This window comes from Rhinichthys klamathensis, unplaced genomic scaffold (genome assembly GCF_029890125.1).
Source record: "Rhinichthys klamathensis goyatoka isolate OS25496 unplaced genomic scaffold, OSU_Roscu_1.1 h1tg000267l_1, whole genome shotgun sequence".
Taxonomy (NCBI): domain Eukaryota; kingdom Metazoa; phylum Chordata; class Actinopteri; order Cypriniformes; family Leuciscidae; genus Rhinichthys; species Rhinichthys klamathensis.
In genome coordinates, this window is record NW_026606788.1 from 595,169 (window position 1) to 612,770 (window position 17,602).

At 44.1% G+C, this 17,602-nt stretch overlaps 1 protein-coding gene across 2 annotated transcripts in view; it reads left to right on the plus strand.

The window, feature by feature from the left end:
• Positions 1 to 238: 238 nt before the first annotated feature.
• p2ry13 (purinergic receptor P2Y13) overlaps positions 239 to 17,602 on the plus strand; it is a 36,430-nt gene continuing 19,066 nt past the window's right edge. The window contains exon 1 of one of the 2 annotated variants that reach the window (XM_056267965.1): positions 239 to 314. In XM_056267965.1, coding sequence (XP_056123940.1) covers positions 306 to 314 — 9 coding nt within the window. In that variant the 5' untranslated portion in view covers positions 239 to 305. The remainder of the gene's footprint in view (positions 315 to 17,602) is intronic. The other variant, XM_056267966.1, reaches the window with a different exon arrangement.

A 17,602-nucleotide genomic window follows, 5' to 3' on the forward strand; every position in this document is an offset into this window, starting at 1 on the left:
ATGTGCTTTTTAGAGAATAATAAACTGATTCTGAAAACCACTGAACAACTATACTGCCAACAAATGAGATTTTATCTGACTATGCTGCCCTTAATAGGACAATTGCTATAAATGGGAACATTTAAGTAGGTCTAGTGAAGCTTGTGATTATAGGTATAAATACAATGGACTCTCTGCACACTTGCTTCTGCTTTTAGCCTCATTACCATTCAGCGGCGAAGAGAAGTGCATGGAAGTCAGGAAAACCAAGCAGTTGAGGAAGTATCACACAACTGGACACCACAATATTGATATGATACACCTTCATGCTAAAGGTAATTAAAGCTTTCATATACTTTATTACTAAAATGTTATGTTTTAATGCAACATAGGGTAAAACGGGGCTAAAGGCACACCTTGTGCTTTTCACTCCTCCCATAGTGTATGATTGCAGAAAAATATATATGTCTGTATTGAACATTGATAGAGCAACATATTTCTATTGTGTGAAAATAAATCATAAATGTGGTTTGTTGGTTTAGAAATGTCATATTTACCATCGTAATCTTACCATGTCTTGTTAACAATTGAAGAAGTCAGCCAGATATTTATTATCATAAATTATTGTCTTTCGCCCCAATAGCAGGAGCGTTTCCCCCAAAAAATATCGTACTTTTACATATTCTTCCATTATTGAAAATCTGTTGCTGCTATAAGTATCTTGAACAAAATTATTAGGCCTTTGTCTCAAAATATAGTACATTTTATTTATTCTCATTTGCTACATAAGTCTACAACATTTTAAAAAGCATTAAATATTAGATCAAATTAGAGCAGAATCAACCTTGCGTTGCTGTCCTGTCCATGATCGGTCAAGGATCAGACAGATTTCCCCGTTCATCATCTAAAGCGGTTGTTTAGAAAAGTGCTGATCTGCATTTTTGTGCCATCTAGTGGTTTAAAAGAGAAAGAAATTTACAAAAGTCAATTTAGCCCTGTTGTACCCTAATAAAATGTTAGGCAAGGATCTATTTGCTGCTTTTAGTCAAGGCAGGAAGGAAATTAAGGAAAACACGAAGAATACAATCCAAGGGGAATAACAATCTGTGAGGAAATAACAGCAGGATGCAGTATGCAAGTAAAAACTCAGTTTAATGGATAATTCAGACTGAAACAATGAAGCAGGCACAAGTCGGGGACAACACTCAGATGGACAGTGAAGCAGGGACGAGATGGCGATCCGGTGGTAAACAGGCGATGACGTGCTCGAGTGAATCCCAGGGAAAGTGAACATCCAGATGACACGAAGAACTGACGAACATCCAGACGAGGAACAGCAGACGAGGCACGAGCACAGGAAACACACCGGGGAACAACCACAACGATCTGACAACAAGGGAGAGAATTGCTGAGTATTTAAAGGGAACTGGAATGGATGACAGCTGGTGACACTAATCAGCACAATGAGTAACCACACCCACACAATACACTCACGCAGACACATCAGCGTGAGACAGCCGATTCATAAACCGTGACACAATCCTACAGCTGCTTGCTAAAGTCACGCGTAAGCACATCTGCAATATTGTATTACAATAATGTCAAATCACTCAATAATGGAATTGACAAAAGAACACCACTAAAATGCCCGGATGCAGTGTGATTAGGGTTGGGAACCGAGAATCGGTTCTTATCCAGAACCGCTAGTGTTTTTGAAAAATACCGGAAACGTGCGAAATTCCTAAGTTTCGGTTCTGAAACCGGTTCTGGTGTGATGTGTGGGTGAAGTGCTGGAAGCTTAACCTTTAATAGAATATGAATATTCTCATGAATATTAAAATAGTAATGAATGCTGAAAAGCCCTTGCTACCCATATACGTTTTGTGCCAGATATCAACGCAGAGAGATAGTATAAAGACAGTATGGCTGCACGATTAATCTTTAAAAGATCTCGATTCCAACACCCACGCGATCTTATTCCTAAATGACAAACTCCACACCGGAACATTCAAATCTGTTTGGTGTGTCGCTGACCCAGAGAGAGGAGTGGCCAATATATATGAAACCGCTTTACTTTTAGTCTTTTCAACCACACAGTATCGATTACAAATATTCAAATGATCACAGAAGAACTAACATAAAAGTTTATAGTTCGAGTATAAACACTGATGTCTACGGTACCAACGTGTGATGTCTACGGTTTATAACCGCTAGAGCGCCGATTCATCCAGGAATGAAATAAGTGAAGTCTTTATGAATCAATCATTCAAACTGATTTTAAAAATATTCAGTTTCACCTGTCTGGATCTTACATGCTTATTCTACCTCTTCTGAGAGGGTATTCTCCACTGATGGAGATACTATAAGCTAGGAGAGGTCCCAAAGTATCCTAGAGAATGCAAAAATGTTTCTTTTCCTTCAGAAAAATGATTATTTTTTCATAAATTGCTAAGTAATTTTCCCCTTACTACTAGTTTTTATTAGTTGTTGTTTTAAATAATTTTTATTGAATGGGAACCGGAAAATTTCTTTCGATTCCCAACCCTAAGTTTGATATGGATCATTTTGAGGAAATATTTGCTTAACCCTTGTGCGACCTTATGTATATTTTTTGTGACCTTATGGATGTCTTTTTCGGTTTAGTTTTTTCGTTGTTGATATTTTTGCCTGTCTTCATGCAAACTGCATACATTTTGGCACAGGTGTGTATTTTTTATTTTTATTGAAATTTTACAATTTCACCCCCCATTTCCTTTAATAAATATATTTTACACTAGGTACACAAAATAGTTCCATGCAATAAAACTGCAATTTTTAATCCCAGGGCCATTTAACTATAAATGTATGCAATCTTTTTAATAGGCTTTCATTCTGTTGGCAAGGCTTCAAAATTTAAATTTGTACTATTTTTTACCAGATGGTGTCAGTTTCTCAGGTTTGGCCTATAAAGCAAATACTCGTTTTATTCCTGTTTTCCGCTTCTGGATATTATAGAGCCAATTGGGGATGTCAGAGTGTGGTTTGTATGTTTGTAATAAAAAAAATTGTGTGTGCGCTTGTAATATTTGAGAGAAACCCTTACGAAAATGAACCATGGTTTTATTATAGTAAAAGTGTAACCACAGTTTTTTGGCAATTGAGTACAACTATGGTTGGTGTAGCAAAACCATGGTTAATTTGTAGTTACCATGGTTTAACTATAATAATAATAACCATGTTTTTTTGGGTTTATTTGTAGTAAAATCATGGTTAAACTGCAAATCCCAAATCCAACCACTGTGTCCCAGCGGAGCTGTGCTGGCATCTAATGAAGAACATTTGGAACTGCTCCCAAACAAAATCTCACTGAAAGATCATTTTTTGAGATATCGACCTCAAATTTGGAACACAACTTGTTTAGATTTATGGCTTTGGTTTTCTAGCTGTTTTAGAGTTCAACTTGTTTCATAACATATATATTTTATATAAAATAATGTTCATAAATCCCGGTAGTCATTCTTTTTATCTCTTAAAACTCATCTTTGATCACTAAAATTACACATTTAAGCATTTCTTTCCTTGAAAAAAAATGTCTTCATGCCTTAAAATATCTTGAATGTAAGTCGACACCCTCGCCTCATTTAGTATGTGCGGTTCTATGAATATGCAAATGAGCCCCGCCTCCACTCACTCACTCAGGCCTTGTCCACACGGACACGGGTATTTTTATAACCTTGACTTTTTTTACGCGGTTCGTCCACACGGAAACGCAGTATCAGGTCACTGAAACCGAACATTTTTGAAAACCCCTGCCAGGGTGAGGATTTTCAGAAAAGCCGGTTACAGTGTTGTTGTGTAGACAGTAAAACCGGGGTTTTTGCCTTGCGACGTCAGAGTGTGCGCCATTATCCGCCTACCGGAACCTGTATTAACTTTTTGTTAGGCTTCTGATTGGCCAACGCGGCTTTACAGTTAGGGTTACATCGCCGCCTGCTGGTGTGGCATGCTGTTGACAGCGCTTGATAGCGTGTTTTTGCGTTTTCATGTGGACAGGATTTTTTTTTTAAACGCATGAGGAAAAACTCACTTAGAGATCCACTGGTTGACGATCACACGTTGATCTGATTGGTTACAACGTCGTTTGTGATGTCAGAAACACCAGCGATTTCAAACCGTGTTTTTGAGACTGTCTTTGGTTCACTGCAGTTTTAACTCAGCAATGGTGTCGACTTGTGGGTTAAAGTCGGCATGAAACAGAAAAGATAGTTATTTCTTCCCTATCGTGATATACAGGTCCTTCTCAAAAAAATAGCATATTGTGATAAAGTTCATTATTTTCCATAATGTAATGATAAAAATTAAACTTTCATATATTTTAGATTCATTGCACACCAACTGAAATATTTCAGGTCTTTTATTGTTTTAATACTGATGATTTTGGCATACAGCTCATGAAAACCCAAAATTCCTGTCTCATAAAATTAGCATATTTCAGCAGACCAATAAAAGAAGTGTTTTTAATACAAAAAAAAAAGTCAACCTTCAAATAATTATGTTCAGTTATGCACTCAATAGTCAATACTTGGTCGGGAATCCTTTTGCAGAAATGACTGCTTCAATGCGGCGTGGCATGGAGGCAATCAGCCTGTGGCACTGCTGAGGTGTTATGGAGGCCCAGGATGCTTCGATAGCGGCCTTAAGCTCATCCAGAGTGTAGGGTCTTGCGTCTCTCAACTTTCTCTTCACAATATCCCACAGATTCTCTATGGGGTTCAGGTCAGGAGAGTTGGCAGGCCAATTGAGCACAGTAATACCATGGTCAGTAAACCATTTACCAGTGGTTTTGGCACTGTGAGCAGGTGCCAGGTCGTGCTGAAAAATGAAATCTTCATCTCCATAAAGCTTTTCAGCAGATGGAAGCATGAAGTGCGCCAAAATCTCCTGATAGCTAGCTGCATTGACCCTGCCCTTGATAAAACACAGTACACCAACACCAGCAGCTGACATGGCACCCCAGACCATCACTGACTGTGGGTACTTGACACTGGACTTCAGGCATTTTGGCATTTCCTTCTCCCCAGTCTTCCTCCAGACTCTGGCACCTTGATTTCCAAATGACATGCAAAACTGAGCAACAGTCCAGTGCTGCTTCTCTGTAGCCCAGGTCAGGCGCTTCTGGCGCTGTTTCTGGTTCAAAAGTGGCTTGACCTGGGGAATGCGGCACCTGTAGCCCATTTCCTGCACACGCCTGTGCACGGTGGCTCTGGATGTTTCTACACCAGACTCAGTCCACTGCTTCCGCAGGTCCCCAAGGTCTGGAATCGGTCCTTCTCCACAATCTTCCTCAGGGTCCAGTCACCTCTTCTCGTTGTGCAGCGTTTTTTGCCACACTTTTTCCTTCCCACAGACTTCCCACTGAGGTGCCTTGATACAGCACTCTGGGAACAGCCTATTTGTTCAGAAATTTCTTTCTGTCTTACCCTCTTGCTTGAGGGTGTCAATGATGGCCTTCTGGACAGCAGTCAGGTCGGCAGTCTTACCCATGATTGCGGTTTTGAGTAATGAAACAGGCTGGGAGTTTTTAAAAGCCTCAGGAATCTTTTGCAGGTGTTTAGAGTTAATTAGTTGAATCAGATGATTAGGTTAATAGCTTGTTTAGAGACCCTTTTCATGATATGCTAATTGTTTGAGACAGGAATTTGGGGTTTTCATGAGCTGTATGCCAAAATCATCAGTATTAAAACAATAAAAGACCTGAAATATTTCAGTTGGTGTGCAATGGCGTGCGCATTCGTGCGCGAGCAGGACGCAGATCCAGTAGCTCCGTACGTGTTGTGTTATTTTTAATACTTTAAGTGGTTAAAAGCACTTAACTCTTTATATAAAACTTGCTGTGTAAAACCTTATATATCCTATGGATACAATGACTTTTTATGGACAATACAGCGGTGGACAACTTGTTTATTCAAGGGAGAAGCTGCTTTCACTCCAAACAATGCGACGAGCCGGCATTTTTCACCACATACCTGAGGAGTTGAGGAAGAGGCACCGAGGATGCAGAGCCGGAGTGAAGGTGAAGGCTAGACAAGCGGCTAAGCGGTGGAAGTACAACCCCGCAGTTCCGTCGATAGTGATGGGGAATGTGAACTGTCTGACCAACAAAATGGATGAGCTCGCTGCCCTTGTAAGGACGAACAAGATGTTCAGAGAGTGCAGTTTACTTTGCCTCTCTGAAACCTGGCTAACCCAGAACACTCCAGATGCTAATGTAGATCTATTTGGTTTCACTACAGTGAGAGCAGACCGGGACTGGAGACGCAGCGGCAAAAGCAAAGGTGGGGGACTCGCACTGTTTATTAACAACAGATGGTGCAACCAGGGGCACGTTACGGTGAAGGAGATCGTTTGTAACAGAGATATTGAGTTGCTGGCGGTAGGTCTCAGACCGTATTACATGCCTAGGGAGTTCTCCCACGCCATTGCTGTTGTTGTTTACGTTCCTCCGCGTGCGCATGCAGAGAACGCATGTGACGTAATCCACTCCACCATTGCGAGACTGCAAACACAACATCCGGATGCATTCATCGCCATTTCCGGGGACTTTAACCACGTGACATTGGACTCCACACTGTTAGACTTTCACCAGTTTGTAAACTGCCCCACAAGAAAAAACAGGACATTAGATCTCCTGTATGCCAATGTGAGGGAAGCTTACATCGCCACTCCTCTGCCTCCACTGGGAAAGTCTGATCACAATCTGGTCCTCCTCACGCCACAGTACAAACCACATATCCAGAGACAGCCCACGACCAAACGGTCCTTTAGGAAATGGTCTCCTGAGGCAGCGGAGGCTCTGAGAGACTGCTTTGAATGTACTGACTGGAGCGTCTTGCAGGAAGTACATGGGGAGGACATTGAGGGGGTCACACACTGCACTACTGACTACCTGAACTTCTGCATGGACGTTGTGGTCCCCACTAGAACGGTACGCTGCTTCCCCAATAACAAGCTCTGGATAACCAGTAATGTCAAAGACATACTAAACAGGAAGAAGAGGGCATTCAAGGATGGTAACAGAGAGGAGCTGAAGCGTGTACAGGGGGAACTCAAGGTCCACTTGAGAGAAGCAAAGGAGGATTACAAAAGGAAGATAGAACAAAAGTTGCAGCACAATAACATGAAGGATGTCTGGGATGGCATGAAAACCATCACAGGCTGTAAGAAGAAGGGCAGTATCACAGGAGAGGGGGATGCTGGGAGAGCAAACCAGCTGAACCAGTTTTTTAATAGGTTTGATACACCACCTCCCATAACCAGCGACAGCCCACTTCATGCTCCCATGTCCATCACTGCCCCCAATGCCACCACCATGTACATTACCACCTCAGACTGCAGACCACCACCACCCTCCACACACAGGGACAGCTCAACACCCCTCCCCATCACCATTACCAAAGATCAGGTGAGCAGAGAGCTGAGGAGGCTACGACCAAGAAAAGCAGCGGGCCTGGACGGAGTGTGTCCAAGGATGCTTAAAGCCTGCTCTGCGGAACTGGGGGAGCCACTTCAGCATGTCTTCAACCTGAGCCTGCAGCTGGGGAGGGTTCCAGTGCTCTGGAAGACTTCACGTCTCATCCCGATTCCCAAGAAAAAAACACCCAGGGAGCCGGGCGACTATAGACCAGTAGCACTGACATCACACCTCATGAAGACCTTCGAACGGTTGCTGCTCCGTGTCCTCAGACCCCAGGTTCACCACGCACAAGATCCACTGCAGTTTGGATACCAGGAGAAGATGGGGGTGGAGGACGCCATCCTCTATCTGCTTAACAGGGCCTACTCACATCTGGACAAGGAGAAGGGAGCTGTGAGAATATCATTTTTTGATTTCTCCAGCGCCTTTGATACCATACGGCCGCTCCTGTTGAGTGACAAGCTGATAGAGATGAGGGTGGATCCACTCCTGGTAACATGGATTACGGACTACCTCACAGACAGACCACAGTACGTCAGACTGAAGGGCTGGACATCAGACACTGTGGTCAGTAGTACTGGAGTGCCACAGGGGACCGTGCTCTCTCCTGTCCTCTTCACTTTGTACACATCTGACTTTCAATACAACTCCGGGCTCTGCCACGTACAGAAATGCTCAGATGATACTGCGATAGTTGGCTGTATTAAGGATGGACAGGAGGGGGAGTACAGGAGCCTGGTTGAGGACTTCGTGAGGTGGTGCAGGATCAACCATCTACAGCTGAACCCCTCCAAAACAAAGGAGATAGTGGTGGACTTCAGAAGGAAGCAACCACATCTACAGCCTGTGTCCATCGACGGGGTGGATGTGGAGGTGGTCAGGACCTACAAATATCTGGGGCTCCAAATGGATGACAAGCTGGACTGGACAGCAAATATGGACACTCTTCTCAGGAAAGGGCAGAGCCGTCTGTACTTCTTGAGAAGGCTGAGGTCTTTCAACATCTGCAAAAAACTCCTCCTGATGTTCTACCAGTCTGTGGTGGCTAGCGTCCTCTTTTATGCTGTAGTTTGTTGGGGAGGAAACAGCAAGAAGAGAGACGTCAGTCGACTGGACAGACTGGTAAGGAGAGCTGGCTCAGTAGTAGGCTCAGAGCTGGACTCTCTGGCGATAGTGGCAGAAAAAAGGACCCTGGACAAACTGCTGTCCATACTGGACAATGCCAACCACCCTATGTATAACATCTTCGCCAGGCAGAGGAGTGTGTACAGTGGCAGACTGCTGTCTCAGCCTAGCTCCACCAACAGACTTAAAAACTCTTTTGTCCCACTAGCCATCAGACTGTACAACAGGGAGGATAATAGATAATTGGACAATTTTTCTACCTTCCACTTACCTGTACTTCTTGTACTTCCATCTGTATCTGTATGGTTTACCTACATCTCCACTCCATTAACACTATTTACTGTTTTTGCACTGCTTACTGTGGCTACGGTGTTATAAGGTAATTGTATTTTAATTCTATTTTATAGGTTTTAATGTATGTATATTTCTATGTATGTTTTTGTTTTTGTATGTTACTGGATACCTAAATTTCCCTCGGGCTAAATAAAGTATAAAAAAAAAAAAAAAAAAAAAAAAATGAATCTAAAATATATGAAAGTTTAATTTTTATCATTACATTATGGAAAATAATGAACTTTATCACAATATGCACATTTTTTGAGAAGGACCTGTATATCAGAGTGAAACAAGAAAAAAATGTACGGCGGGACTTTGGTTTGTCCTTCTGCTATTAACTGGATGGTGGGATCGTTGTGGTTGGCTACTGCTGTGACCTCATGTAAGTTACAGGTTTTCCCACTTTAACATGTAGATCAAGGAGTGCAGGAGGACAGAAGCATCTAATTACAGCTTTTAATAAAGAAAATAAGCACAAGGAACATGGAGAACAGAAATAAACTACTAACAATGAAACAGGGAAACTAGGTCTTAAATACACATGGGTTAACAAAATACATGTAAAAATACAAAGTACATGAAACGGGAAATTCAGAGATAAAAACTACAACATAAAATTCCAAACACAAGAAAAAACCAGGAACATGTGAAGAGAAGTAGTTTCAAGAGGGAAGGGAAGTTATTTTTATTAAAGCTTATGAGGGAACGCGATTTACAAATAATAACAATAATGATGTGAATGGATAAATCATGTATAATAAATACTGCAATATTCCATAATTTGTACATTTTGATTTCATGGTGACTTTCAAAGGCAAAGGAGATTTTCCTGATGCTTCCCCTAAGTTATGGAATGGATTACCATAAAATTCAGCAACATTATTGATTTGACTGTACTGATACTATTGGATGAGAATGTCTTAAAGGGTCACTTCACCCATTTCAACATTAATCTTTATTGAAAGTGGGTCATATATGTAGTCGAAATGTAAAAGAAATTTTGAATTTGATGCCCTCTTGACCGAGAAAAGACAGAAAATAACTTTAGTGCGCATTTGTATGCAAGACAACAACTCCCACAATGCACCACATTGCACAGCTCCGCAAGCCACTCCCACTAATCCAGAACAGCGCAAACATCAGAGAAATCACTTTTCCGTCTACAAGGCTAACGTTAGCTGCCACCAGAGTTAGAAATTCATTTCACACAAAATTTCTAGTTAGTTGGCTGTGGCGAGCAGGACGAGGGCGAGGGATGTGATAGGACAGCGCGAGGCCGGTGGCGCGAGTGATAATGAACGACAGCTGTGAGACGCACCGGTCTCTCTCGCGTCTCTCACCGAGGAGCGGACGCATAAAACGAGGAGCGACGACAGGGCAGATCGAGAGAGGAACAGGCCTGATTTTATGTTGTGTTTTGTTTCTGTTGTGTGTGGCCAGCAGTGAGGGGCTGCTCGCTTATATTTTTGTTTTGTATTTGTTTATTTTACTATTAAAATGTTTAAATGTTTGCCGGTTCCCGCCTCATTCTTCCCACAACAACGAACCCCGTTACATTGGCAAACTCATTAGTGAATTACTCCTCGTTTGTATTTCTTTCTATATGGTGAATTATTGCATGATGATGATAAAGTTACCTGGATGTTCAGTCAGAACATATGCGGTGCGAAACTTGGATGGATCACAACACAAACGTCCGTGTGCTCGTCTGATTCAGAGGTTTCGTCCAGGTGATATTGCGATCGTTGAAATTCTCTGCAGCAGACGGACTCTATCTGTGTCCGTAGCGCACAGCGAGAGCCGAGAGCACGACATGTAGGCACCAGCAGTCCGCCCAGCTCGAGCCAGTCCGGGCTTCTCGTCTGCGCCGGGCTGGTCTCCTGCGGCGGCCGCTGCCGCAGCCGACGCCGCCGCCTCTTGTTCCTCCATCAGCCTCAGCTGCTCTTCGCTATATTGTGGCTCGTATAAATAGCCACGAACATCAGTTTCGAGCAAAAGATTTTCAAAATCCTCGTCTTCCATATCGTGTGTCGTAAATTCAGGCATTATGGTAAATCTAACTCCTTGAGCGCTTGTTAGCTTAGCTTGCTGTCTTCCAAGCAAGATGGCGGATTAATAGTTTAGTTTCTTCAGGTTTAGTCCCACCCACTGATCTGTAATAGGCCGGTGGGGTGAGTGGGTCCCACGCCCTTGAATAATAATGAGCTAAAGGCTGTAGTTTTCTTAATATGCAATGAAATTTATCTTCCGTCCTATCGTGACGCAAAATGACGATATTTACGTCACGATAGGACGGAAGTAAAACACTTAAATCCTTTTTTCTCCCATCTCAGAAAAAAAACAAGCAAAATTCCACCATCATTATAATATATGACTGGGTTTCTAACAATACAAACCTTAATGCAAATGGGTGAAGTGACCCTTTAAGGCCTCGATATATTTCAAGCGAAATCAAAGAACGAACTGATGTAACGTCATTTCGAACAAAATCAGGCCAAAACGAACTTCGTTTGGAGTATGAAAAGGCTTGCTAAAGCGAACGGCTGGGAAACACCTTTGTTCTACCATTGATCCGTGACGTTCCCCTTCGAGGGAACTCGAACTGCGTCATCGTTATGACACTTTGGGGAACGCCCCCAGCGTAGCGCATCTGAAGCATGAATGAAATCTGTCCAATCCTGATTGGTGCTGCGTCATGACGTAGTAGATGACGGCATAACCGGAAGATACAAAGGTACGCTGGCAATACAAACACTAGCTTTTTGCTCTTCAGCTGAAGCGCTCTGTGTGACTGTTTGTCCTATTTACTGTTGTCTGTCCTTACTATCATAAGCAGTATGTCTAGCGAGCAGTTTAGACGGTGTGTGCATCCGTGTCCACGCTATATTACGGGCACGGACACACACCAGCTGTGTGTGTATTGTCTGGGCGTGCAGCACGCTAGAGCGGCTCTCGAGGGAGCCGCTTGTAGCGAGTGTGAGAAGCTGCCGCTCAGGGCTTTGCGCTCGCGGCTGGCCGTGTTTGATGAGTCAAGCGGCCAGGCTTGCGAGCCTCGCGGTTCTGGGCCCACGGTTGCCGAGGCAGCGCGGCGCCGCAGATCGTGGGGCTCACAGATGGATCTTTCAGCGGGACACGGGACTGCTTCGGCATCTTCCCGATCCTCGTCTGAAGATTCAGATGTTCTCCCGCCCCGTGAGGAAGCCCGCGATGCGGTTTCTTCCCGCGAGGTGGATGAACAGATGCTTCATCTATCTGGTTCTGAGGAATCAGATGAGTTGAGCATCGGGGCGGGTGATGTGGAGCTTAGTTCAGAAACGCTTCACGCACCCGCTCAAGAGGAGCTGGTGGAGGTTCTGACCCGCGCTGTGGCCAAATTAAAATTAGACTGGCCACAGGAAGAACCAGAAGTCCAGCCGCCTAGTAAGCTGGATGAACGGTTTTATAAGCGCCGGTCTCAACCTCCACGCCGGGGCCTTCCGTTTTTCCCTGACTTGCACAATATGTTGCACAATGAGTTGTGCAAGTCGTGGGAAAAAACGTTGGTAACACTTTATTTTGATGGTCCCTTTTGAACATTCTGTTGACTATAAGTAACTTTGCAAGTACATGTCAACTACCTCTCATTAGAGTATTAGTAGACTGTCTGCTTAATATCTGCCAACTCTTTATTGTGATGCTCCTCCAACAGACATTCTACAGACTATAAGTAACTTTGCAACTACATGTCAACTTATTCTAACCCTAACCCTATCAGTATACTAATACTCTACTAACACTCTAGTGAGAGTTAGTAGAGATGTAGGTGCAACGTTACTTATAGTCAACTGAATGTGTTAAAGGGACCATCCAAATAAAGTGAAACCAAAACGTTTTCAGCCAGGCTCTCCAACCCCCCAGTGCTCGATTTTGCTAATGTGCTGGGGGCGGCTGAGCGTGGCTATGGGAAAATACCTCGGGTGGAGGAGGCTCTCGCGAGCTATCTTTCCCCCGAGGCTGCTTCTTCCCTTAAGGCCCCGGTACTGCCCACCAAGCCATGCCGAGATACTTCCTCGCTGGTGGGCAGAGCTTATATGGCGGCTGGGATGGCTGGTAGTTGCTTGCACACTATGGCGGTCTTGCAAGCCTATCAAGCTGACCTCCTTAAGGAGCTGGATGAGGGTGAGGGTTCCTCTCCTAATGACATTTTGGAGCTGAGGAAACCCACCGACCTGTCTCTCCACATCACCAAGGAGACGGCCCGTGCCATCGGCCGCTCCATGGCTGGTATGGTGTGTGTGGAGAGACACCTCTGGCTGAATTTGTCGGGGATGAGGGAGAAAGAGAAACATTTTCTTCTCGACTCCCCGATTGCACCTTCTGGCCTCTTCGGCGGTGCTGTTGGTTCAGTAGTCGAGAGGTTTCAGGAGGTGAAAAAGCAGTCGGCGGCTTTTCATCAATATCTTCCTCGCCGCTCTGGCTCCTCAGGGAAGGCTGCCTCAAGAAGGCAGCCTCAGCCGCCTGCCAGCTCCTCGCACCGTCAGGTGCAAAGACAGATTGTCGCCTCACGCGCCCCTCCCGAGGGAGCTTGGCAACGGAGGCGGCGCTCTCGTGGTAAGCCTTCTGAGCCTAAGGCCGATCTGAGGACCGTCCTTCAGGCAAAGAACGCTTCCTCCAAGCGGTCCTAGTTGCTGGACCGCTGAGATCTGTCCCCCCCGGGGTGGAGCGATCGAGGTCGCCTCCATCCTGGAGCTCTCGGGGAATCAGTGCTGTGTTCCCGCCGTCCAGTGCGCTTCGGGCCACACTGATTTCCCGCGTACGCACGCCGCTCCAGCCGCCTCTATTAAGACTTGCGGCTGGGCAGCGAACGCGTCCGCCGACCGAAAACCGTTGTCGACCGCTCCCTGCCGGCCAGCCGCTTCAGGGGGTCGGGAACGAGTCTCGAATAACACCCGAGGCCAGCCTCGAGAGGCTGGTTCCCTTAGTAGATTATCTCGGCGCATGGTCATGCCTTCCGAATATTTCTGCGTGGGTCCTGCGTACTGTAGAACTGGGTTACAGGCTGCAGTTCAGTTGCCCTCCCCCGAGGTTCAACGGGGTGGTCAACGGGGGTGGTCTGGACTGTGGTCGGCCCAGAGCAGGTTCGGGTTATGGAACAGGAAGTTCAATCCCTGTTGGTCAAGGAGGCCATAGAACGTGTTCCTCTGCCAGACAGGGAGTCCGGGTTCTACAGCCGGTACTTCATAGTTCCCAAGAAGGATGGGGGGTTGCGTCCAATAATAGATCTCAGGCACTTGAATCGGTCTCTGAGGAGATTCAGGTTCAAAATGCTCACAATTCCAGCCATCGTGAGTCAGTTCGAGGACTGGTTTGTCACAATAGATCTGAAGGACGCATACTTCCATATTTCCATCCTTCCATGTCACAGGAGGTTCCTGAGGTTCGCTTTCGGGGGCGAAGCGTACCAATATCGGGTTCTTCCCTTCGGCCTAGCTCTCTCCCCTCGCACCTTCACCAAGTGCATGGATGCAGCTCTGGCTCTGCTGAGACTCCAGGGCATCCGTGTACTCAATTACATCGACGACTGGCTAATATTGGCCAGTTCGTGCGAGATGGCGGTTCGGCATCGAGATGTCGTTCTAGCCCACATTAGGTGCCTGGGGCTGAGACTCAACACAAAGAAGAGTGTGTTGACGCCCTCCCAGAGGACTACGTTCCTGGGAGTTGTATGGGACTCCACGACGATGCGGGCACAAATGTCTCCCGCACGCGTGGAGTCCATACGGGCGATGGTCTCCAGAGCGAAGCTAGGCCACAACCTCACTGTGAAGCAGTTTCAGAGACTGCTGGGGCTCATGGCAGCAGCGTCCAGTGTTATACCTTTTGGCCTGCTACACATGAGACCCCTACAGTGGTGGTTGAGAGCCAAGGGATTTTTCCCGAGGGGAAATCCGTTCCGTATGATCAGGGTATCGCGCAGATGCCTTCGTTCCCTCGTCATATGGAGGAAACCTTGGTTCCTGTCCCAGGGACCGGTGCTGGGAGCATCATGTTGCCGGAAAGCCGTTTCAACAGATGCCTCCCTCACTGGTTGGGGCGCGGTCATGGACGGCCGCTTTGCGAGAGGTCTGTGGGAGACCCGGCATTCTTCCTGGCACATCAATTGCCTGGAAATGCTGGCGGTCTACAAAGCTCTGAGGAGTTTTTTCCCGGACCTCTGCGGCCACCATGTCCTGATACGCTCGGACAACATATCCGTTGTCGCGTATCTGAATCACCAGGGGGGTCTGAGGTCGCGCCCTCTATGTAGACTGGCACACCAGATCACTCGCACTGTGGGTTACTAACGCCAAACATTAGGCTACATGTTTTTACTTCAATCTCATTTCATAATGTCATAACGATTGAAAACTTTTGAAGTAACATGATAATCCATGTTTTTTCTAGTGTAGTGTTACTGAAGTGTTCCTTTTTAATGATTTATAGGCCTCATCCACCCCCCCCCCCAAAAAAAAATTAAGTTTTCTGTAAATAAAAAATGTTTATTATTGTTATTTTTATTTTATGCTGCCCTACAATATATGCCTACAAGGCGCAACAAACCTGGTGTTCTTTATATAATTTTTTTTTTTTTTTGTGAACTTTAAATAGCAATTTTAACTAGAAAAATCACAATTACATTTTTCTTCCCCAAATAATGCAGCACTGGTTTTTCACAGTTGTTTTCTTTTCTTTCTTTTTTTTTACAGGGACCAGATGCCACTGATAAGTCCTGCTGACTTAACTCTTAGAGGTTTGAGCAGAATTAACCCTCTGGGGTCTAAGGTGTTTTTGGGGTCCTTGAGATGTTTTTGACATGCCCTGACATTTGTGCTTTTTTCAGTTGCTTATAAACATATTAATGGCAAAAGTGTCATTACACTCTATTTAGCACAAACAGGGCTACCATACACAAAACACATACTAAATATGTGTCCACAAGACTTTTGACTAATGGATGTTGTCGCCTAGAGTTTTTGCTTCAAAATGATCTGAAAATCATCCTGCCTCATTCACATAAAACAATACATTGATTTAAATTTTGTAAGACACATTTTGTTTAGAAAGGCAATATGTGAATGGGCGTGAATGATCATGAATAATGCTGTGATTCTCACCTAAGAAGACAATGACCCGCATAATGAGCATTTCAGTCAGGTGTGTCACTGAGAGGGTACTATAAGGCAGAATGTGAGGACCAAAGATAGAGATATTGCTTTTAATTTATTTAGAATATAGTTGACAATATAATCCAAATATAAATGAAAGTCAAAAGCACACTTCGAGTACACAGTCATACCTGGAAACAAATCCTGTTCAAATAGGCTATATGGGCCATTCTAGAGAATTGGTTCAAGGTTAGAGTTGGAAACATCTTGGAAAAAATATGTCTTTTTCCACAAATTTTGTTTGCATGCAAATTGTATAATATGCAAGGTAAACATTTCTAGTAATTGACCCTTCGCTAAGCCACGCCCGAAAACCGCCACTGGCCAATCGTGTCTTAGCAACCGTAACTAGGCACGGGAGGTCTGTCAAGCTTTCGAGCGAGGGAAACATGCTGAAGCGTTGTGCGTATGGATTGTGCAAATCTGATACCAGGTATCCTAAAAGTTTGGACGGTGGGGTGGAATTTTTTTCCTTCCCCAAACCTAAAAGCCAAGGGGAGAAATGCCGGCCGTGATCAAGCAGTGTGGGAGACCCATTCACAAGGTCTACAGGATTAACAAAAAAAAAACTTATTTCTTGGAAATAATCACGGTTCTTTGTTCACAATGCATATATTTGAACGTAAAATAAGACGATTAAAGGCAAGACGGAGGCTCACTGACATACTTTAAAATATATTTCAGCATTTTGTTAATCGACGGCCTACTACCCCTGGGTAACCCCAATCCGATCGCGGCTCTCCCGGTGTTAGTATTTATAATTATTAGATTATTTTCACATTTCACTTACCCTGCTGTGCATGAACATAGCTGTTCCTCAAATTGTGTGTTTCCCATTTGAATGGTCTGCTAAGGAGGCGGCTGCTGCTTGCGCTGGGACCTATAGGCTTTCGCTTCAATTTTGATGAAATTATTCTCTAATCGGTTGCATATTGTGTCGTGGATATATCCCTCGAATGCATACTGCAGTCCCTTTTGTCTTGCTCTCTCAGATATTTCACCTGTTCGCCAAAAATGACTAAATATCTCCTTGGGAATGTCTGACACCGGTGCATTCACACTGTAATAGACTTGTCAGGCGCGAAAGCTTGTCAGGCGTAGCAACAGTAACTAAGGAGGGTGGGGCTTAGCGAAGGCTCAATAGTGCAGTTAATTCTCATACTGTATTTTCAGAAAGTTTTAGAATATTTTTCCTATCCCCAAATTTGTCACTGAGACACCATAATAAATAATTTAATAAGAAGGCTTATGTTGACCTATTAGGTTTTGTTTACATCTGTCTTGTAAATATATATATATTTTTGCTATTTTATAAAAAAGTTTCACATGTAAATCAACCACAATTACAATTTTAACAATATTTCAAATGTAATATTTCTTTGTAAAAAGGATAAAGTTTATCATATTTCAAATTTTCGGTTTTAATAATGAATATACATGGGAACAAACACTATAATAACATCCTAGTTGATAATTCAATATACATACTTTATTTTTGACAAAACATCCCATACTATTTAACATA